The sequence below is a fragment of the Oryza brachyantha genome, chromosome 11 (genome assembly GCF_000231095.2).
Source record: "Oryza brachyantha chromosome 11, ObraRS2, whole genome shotgun sequence".
Lineage (NCBI taxonomy): Eukaryota > Viridiplantae > Streptophyta > Magnoliopsida > Poales > Poaceae > Oryza > Oryza brachyantha.
Window position 1 is genome coordinate 13,939,225 of NC_023173.2, and position 6,986 is coordinate 13,946,210.

At 40.9% G+C, this 6,986-nt stretch overlaps 1 protein-coding gene across 3 annotated transcripts; it reads right to left on the bottom strand.

Annotated features, from left to right (window-relative positions):
* Positions 1 to 479: 479 nt before the first annotated feature.
* Positions 480 to 5,485, bottom strand: LOC102702697 (E3 ubiquitin-protein ligase RHF2A). Of its 3 annotated transcripts, none has more exons than XM_006662910.2 (9): positions 5,351 to 5,485; positions 3,899 to 4,056; positions 3,768 to 3,814; positions 2,555 to 2,617; positions 2,343 to 2,451; positions 1,859 to 2,244; positions 1,668 to 1,778; positions 1,210 to 1,581; positions 480 to 771 (listed from the first exon to the last, which is right to left on the bottom strand). In XM_006662910.2, the coding sequence occupies exons 2-8, from the start codon at positions 4,037 to 4,039 to the stop codon at positions 1,266 to 1,268; spliced, it is 1,173 nt and encodes a 390-aa protein (XP_006662973.1). In that variant the 5' UTR covers positions 4,040 to 4,056; positions 5,351 to 5,485; the 3' UTR covers positions 480 to 771; positions 1,210 to 1,265. The 3 variants fall into 3 exon arrangements, with proteins under 3 accessions (XP_006662973.1, XP_040384625.1, XP_040384624.1); XM_040528691.1 differs by having other exon boundaries at positions 480 to 746; positions 1,859 to 2,262; XM_040528690.1 differs by having other exon boundaries at positions 1,859 to 2,262.
* Between the last annotated feature and the right edge of the window lie 1,501 nt (positions 5,486 to 6,986).

Consider the following 6,986-nt stretch of genomic DNA (forward strand, 5'->3'; position numbering starts at 1 on the left):
CCTGATGGAAAATGGAATCCAAAATTTTGCCTAAACAATGAATAGCAAGGGAATCTGACCTTAAGAAAATTTAGTAACGTTTAAGGGGGGAAAATTTGCTGAGAACCTTGATCATCAGCCTTCAATGTGGCTAGTCCATTTTATGTAAGGGTAAGTTGTATAGAGCCTTGTTTATTGGAAATTCGCGTTAATTTGCCAGTGGCCCTGAGAGCAAATCTTTTACGCTGATAAGCCAAAATTTAATTTCCAATTTTAATTTTAAAGTTAATTTTAAGGTTTTTTCATCGTAATTTATTTTATAGACTTAGCTCGCTAAAAATACGTGTATAAAAATTTTATTCATAAATAAGTTTTAGTTTACAAATATATCGTCTCTCTCTTTGAAAAAAACAAACACAATCACCCCCTGGCTTTCTGATACTTTATGCCGTTGTGCGCACCGTAGGATCTGAACAGAACAGATTTGACTCGTACTGCAATGAGTAACGCTGCTGTCAATAATATTTATCACGATTGCGCGTGCTATTGTCACAAAATCCATTATTTATACTGGTAAAAACTCGTCCTTGATTTTTTTCCTTTTTACATAGAGAAAAGCAGAACAAATCGGCATCCTACGGTAAGTAATACCTCGGGCTGAGCCCTTTTATCAAACCAATACATCAAATTGTCATCCCGATTTTCTGGTGGTTTATGCAATGCTGAGGATGACATCATCATGACGTTGCAGTTTCAACTCTGGTCACCTGCCCATGCATGGCAATGGCAATCCTGTCATCCGTTAGTTTAATATGAATCAGTTATAAGCAAACTGACAACTGAATTAAGAGAATCCAATGGAGCTAATCATATAATCAATCACCAAACCATATTGATTAACTAAACTTAATTATATGCAGTAAATATGTATCATCTGAAACATAGGGTGTAAAATGAAATTCCCATTATTGTTAAATGGCATTTTTTCAAATGTTATTTCAGACAGTAAACAACTAACCCTGTAGCCTTGGCAGCACCAAATGACTACATCATTTGGTAAGGCAGTCATGGTTGATTGAACTCTAGGTCACACAAAATTGTTCTTCCGTTGAAGAAATAATGCATATCTAAACTTCCACAAATACAATGGATGGATGACATCCCATATATTTGTGTACAGAGATAGCACATATCAGAATAATTATCTTCCACAGTAGAATGATGTGATACCTTTGATGGAGAAGAATCTGCATGTGCAGGACTTCTTTTAGATCCTATAAGATGCACTAATTTGAACCAGATGTTGTAACACAAGGAGAAGTGTTGCTAGTGCTTGTCGCTGCAGTAGTTGAATTGTTTTCTGTAACTCTCTCATTGCTTGATTCTGTACTGGGACGAGCTTCAGAAGCGGATGTTGCTGGACCATCGCTTGTTCTACTATTGTTACCTCTAGTTTCCAGACGCTCCATCATCCTTGATACGGATGCAATTCCAGCATTAACTTCTCTTCTTACTTCAGAACCAAGATCTGCCACAGATGAATTACGCGAAAAAAGTCTCTCCTTCCATCCTCGAGTACTTTTCGTAATAGACTCCTTGTACCTGGATTGGAAAAAAAAGAGAAGCATATGTAAGATAAAATTTGATTGATGACCTTCGAAGCAACTTAAGAAAATATAACTCCATACTTCATAGAGACAGCATTTAAGCGAGACTTCAACGAGTCTGAGAATGACTGAAGATCAGATGGTCCAGCTCTGTCATTGTTTACAGGAGTTGACTGCCCAGTGGAATGCCTCCTGATACACCAGGATCATCATATAGCTTTTCATAAATTAACACAAGGACATTGTGTATGCATATAGATGACTTAGTTTACCTGTTGAAAAACCTAGGGCTGGACACAGGAGTACTATTTCCAGACGAAACGACAGCATCTTGATCAGCATCATAGGTAAGCATCCCAGGACTTTGATTTCCTGCTTCTTCATGGGTGTTAGCGTGTAAAGATAATTCACCAGCTAGGTGGATAGGACTTGATTCACTATCGCCTTCCGCTTGAACGGAAGATGAAGAAATTGAACCAGCAGAAGGCATGTTTGGATGCGAAGAAAAAACTAAAAACTGTGGGCGACCATGAGAACCAGAACGACCCCTGTGTCCCTCTCTTCTACCAAGGTGGTGTGACCTTCCCATTGCAGCGGCAGCTGCTAGGTGCTGTAATATACGCTCTTCAAGTTCAGCATCATTTCCAACAACAGGTAACTGCAAAAGTGCATCTTGCTAATTAGGATAACATTTTAAAAAGTGCTCCCTAGTCAAATAAGAAGGAATATATCATAAGTTAGTTTCATAACACATACATGCTGCACCTCGAAATCCCCAAGAGCAGGATGATGAAATATAGTTGTATTTCGAGTTTGATTGGTCCTTACATTCCTTTCACGCTCCACTCCCTCAAGCAGCTCTTGACTGACATCAGTAGGCCAGAGGTTAGTACCCTTTTTACATGTTGAGATATTGTGTTTGATATTTGTATAGGCAAGTGAAAATAATGTATTTTGACAGAACTTGCCTGGTAGGATCCTTCAAACTGATAGGCTGCCAACACATAGGACATTGGGAACTTCTCTGACACCTATACAAAAGGACCACCAATCATCAAATTGAAAAAATATTGAGTGGTACAAATGGACAGATAAGGGAATTTCCATGAGAAAGTGTCCCGGTTCGGTCAAAATCTATGGAGAAATTCCCATACAAGTTACAAAAACATAACTAACAGTGAAGTTTCACTATTCAATTAGGCATACGAAAATACATATCGCAAATCTTCTTTCACCCATACCATGACATTACCACATGAAACGTTATATAACACAACAGTCCTTCAATTAATAAAGGAGGAATATGTTTAACAAAGAAGGCACGACATTTGCAAAAGGCTAAAGCTATCGCAAATTGCAATGTTGAGAAGGAAATTCATAACCACAATTTACAAAATTATATTTTATGCATTACCATCATATTGACACCAGCTGTTAGTCTCACCAACCTAGCCAAATTCGCAAATGGAACACAGGCTTGTGAGAGTGTCAAATGGCCCCAGTGCATTGAATATGATGGAAAAAACAAAAGTTTAGTTTTGCCAAAAAAACTTTAAAGATAAGTGTGGTTCTATGAAACAATCACTTACAAATGTGGTTTTGTTGCAGTTTAATCAAAGTTAGTAGGGTTTTCTGAAATTTAATCTAAAAAAAACACTCATGGTGTGCATGTAATACATAGATTTGCACACGAAAACAATATTAATAGATTGATAGTTGAAAAGGTGCAGGTATTTTTGTCTAGCCACAATGACATAAAATGTACATAACTGTGAAAAGCTGACAAAGAGGTGTAGCAAGGGGTAGGTGATACAATAAATACATTACATAATATCATCAAGGTACAAATATATGGGAATAGCACCCTAGAGAAAGCAGGATATTGCATACTAGAAGTCTGGAAAACTCCTTAATTGAATTCAGCCCTTTAACTGAATTCTATAGCAACAGTTCAATAGAAAAGGGACAATTGATATTAGGTCAGCCTACCCAAACACTCAAGTATTCAGAGCTGACCACATGACATCAAAACTGTCCCAGATAGTTTGATATATGTTGTCAACATGCATATATTTGATAGGGTTACTGCTCAAATAAATTCACAGACATAGGTACAGCGCACAGACGGAATATAAGAAATATGTCACCAGTGATATGCATATATTGGAGTCAGTACCATACCATTCAAGAATGCATTGGAGATGGAACTCGTGTTTGCAACCAGTCAACTACATAAGAGAGAAACAATACAAATGATTTAAAAAATGTAATATAAGAGAAAAATTACACAGATTGAAGATATGGCATCTTACTGTAGAAGGGTCACTCTCACAGAAGGCCTCAAGGCAGATGCTACATGCATCATCACATGCATCCTGAATCCCACCCTCGACAAAGGCTGCAGCTGATGACAAACTCTCCATCTTGGCTTTCTCATCAGTTCCAGATGCCATTGCTAAGGAATCAAGCCCTGATATCCAGAATATGGAGAAAGGACTTAGAATTAACACTTCAATTGACCATAGCCTCAAAGTGACTTAACACACTCAGCTATTCACAGATCAAGCCAAAAGGATACCATGAAAACAAATGTGTTATACACAATACACATCAAACAATCATGTTACGTTGTTAAAAAAGATAAACTTAAGTTGCCAATCCTGTTGTAACTAGGTATAGCTTTCATAAGTTGCCAGAAAACTACCACAGATGAGGATTGACAAGTACTGTATCCAATTAGTTGTTTAACTCAACTAGAATTGCTGGATAGTGCATACAAATTTACTGCTCACTAATTTATGTTCTTTCACACTTGTGAGAGTTGATTGATCGAGATATTTTGTCAGATTGTATTACATATCATCCCCTATCCCTTTTAGTAGTTCATTTTTTTCAATAACTTCTATGCCTAACAAAAATTGGATTTAAAAGACTAATGCCATTTTTCATAGGACACTCTGTTGAAGCAAGCATATTTGTTGACGAAAACTATCAGTTACTCAATACCTCTGAACTAATGATATTGGTAGCTTAGTACTAGCAAAAGTAGACTTATTTAAGTAGAAGCTCCCTAAGCCAAAATCTTTTAAAAAGAAGTTATTCCTCTAAATCACAATTCCAGTAGCACCAGAATGATTCTATCATGTAATGCTACGTAATTATAGTCACAGTTCCAGAATGAGGCCCATTTTCTAGTCAGTAAAGCCTCGCCCAGTTGAAATTCTATCCAATAAATACCTCAAGACCTGAGCAAACGCCGACCAAATCAAACGCAACCCCCACCAGGGAACAGCACCGAGTCTCCCACCAACACATAGAACGGACCAGCTCCCCGGGAACTACAATCCAAGCCACGCCCAAATCAATCTAACTCCCGAAGATAACCACCTAAAAACCAAAATTTTCACGCAATTCAGCAAAACCACGCAGTGTACCCACGGAAAGATGCCAATTCTCCAAATCGCGCATCCCGAACACCCCTCAATTCCGCACCAAATCAGACCCCCAACCCCGGGCAAATACAAAGCCACGAGACAGAACCCCTTCCAACCCACCAACATCGGCTCCAATTCCCTACCCACGACCCGAGAAACCAAACCCACCACCCCCCATCAAAAGTCCGCCCTGCTCTCCAACCCCCTACAGATCGCCGACCGACGTCCCCACCCCACCACCACCACTACCACCACCACCGGAACAGAACGGGGGGGAAGGCGCCCAAGCGCGCGCGCGCGCGCACGGGAGGGATCGGGATCCAGCCTTACCAGGCAGGCAACCGGCCGAGAGCGCAGGATCCGATCCGGCTTCCGAGGCGTGGAGGAGCACGAAACCCTAGCTATCCTCTTCACCTCCTCCAACCTCCCAACCCCCCCTCTCTCTCTCTGTCTCTCTCTGAGGAAGAGACGGATGGGGAAAGAAAGGAAAAGGGTATCATCGAGACGAGACGACGAGGCGAGCGCGTGCCACCCCACCCCACCCCACACCGCACAGTGGGCCCCACCCGCCACGCACGCCGACCGCCTCTACCTGCCCGCCCACACGCCGACACGTGGGCCACCAGCAACCGCGGACCCACGTGTCGGTGAGGTAGGGGTGAACCGGCGCGGTGGAGCGCGCGCGCGGGGGCTGGGGGGGAGTGAGACAAGCGGGTCGCCTTTCAAGTACGTTTTGACCGCTTCCACCTCAGGCGGGACCACGCGTCAGTGATTGTGAGGGTGGGGTGCGGGCGGGCGGGTGTGGTGGTGGGTGAGCGTGACGGTGGAAATTGCTTTTTTTTGGGGGGGGGGTAGGGGTTGGGAGAGGCGGGTGGGGCCACGGCGTCAGTGAGACCTGGCGGTGCGTGCGTGCGTGGTGTAGGGGCGCGGCTTTCGAGGGGTAACGGCACGTCGGCACCGCGAGCCCGGCCACCGTCTACGAGGATAATGTAGGAAAAGTGGGCGGTCACCGACAGGTGGGGCCCACTGAGACTAATGGCGCTGTTACGTAGACTTCTCCTGTCCAGACTGCTTGTGTCGACAGGTGTATCACATGTGTAATTACAGACGAGTCGGTCGCAGTGACTTTTTTTAATCTTTCGTTATATTATATTGAATGTTTGAACGCTAATTCGAAAGTATTAAATATAGATTAATAATAAAACTAATTGTATAAATAAAGGCTATTTTATTAGATAAATTTTTTAAGCCTAATTAATCTACGATTAGCAAATATTTACTGTAGCATCATATTCGTTAATTATGGACTAATTAGGCTTAATAGATTCATCTCACAAAAATAGTCCAGCATATGGGGTGGGTTTTATTAATAGTTTATATTTAATACTTCTAATTAGTATCCAACATTCGATGTGACAAAGACTAAAAAAAAGTTAGGAGGATCCAAACACCCTTAATTAACAGCCATCCACGTGGGCCTGGCAGGTTCTCTGTTACTAATTTGGCCTTTGGGGACATAGGATTAGGGCCGTGTTCGGGAGTGGGGGTGGGGTGTGTTAGTTATCCAATGCGAAAAACGTAGCAATAAATTAGTATATGATTAATTATTATTAATTATTAAAAAAATATAAAATAGATTAATATGGTTTTTTAAAACAATTTTCCTATAGAAAATTTTTGCAAAAAAGACACCGCTTAGTAGTTTGGGAAGCGTGCACGCGAAAAAGAGGGTGTTAAGGGGTTGTTTAGTTTGCAAAAAAAATTTGCAAAAACATCACATTAAAACTTTAAACACATATTTGAAGTATTAAACTTAGTCTAATTACAAAACAAATTCCAGATTCCGCATGGAAACCGCGAGACAAATCTTTTAAGTCTAATTAATCGGTCATTAGCATATGTTGGTTATTATAGCACTTATGGCTAATCACGTCCTAATTAGACTCAAAAGATTTGTCTCACTATT

Coding starts and splice junctions, on each gene's coding strand:
- LOC102702697 (XM_040528691.1), bottom strand. CDS start 4,039: ATGGCATCTGGAACTGATGAGAAAGCCAAGATGGAGAGTTTGTCATCA. Junction 2,452..2,554: donor AGTTTGAAGGATCCTACCAG/GCAAGTTCTGTC, acceptor TACTGATGTCAG/TCAAGAGCTGCTTGAGGGAG. Junction 1,779..1,858: donor AGCCCTAGGTTTTTCAACAG/GTAAACTAAGTC, acceptor CTGGTGTATCAG/GAGGCATTCCACTGGGCAGT.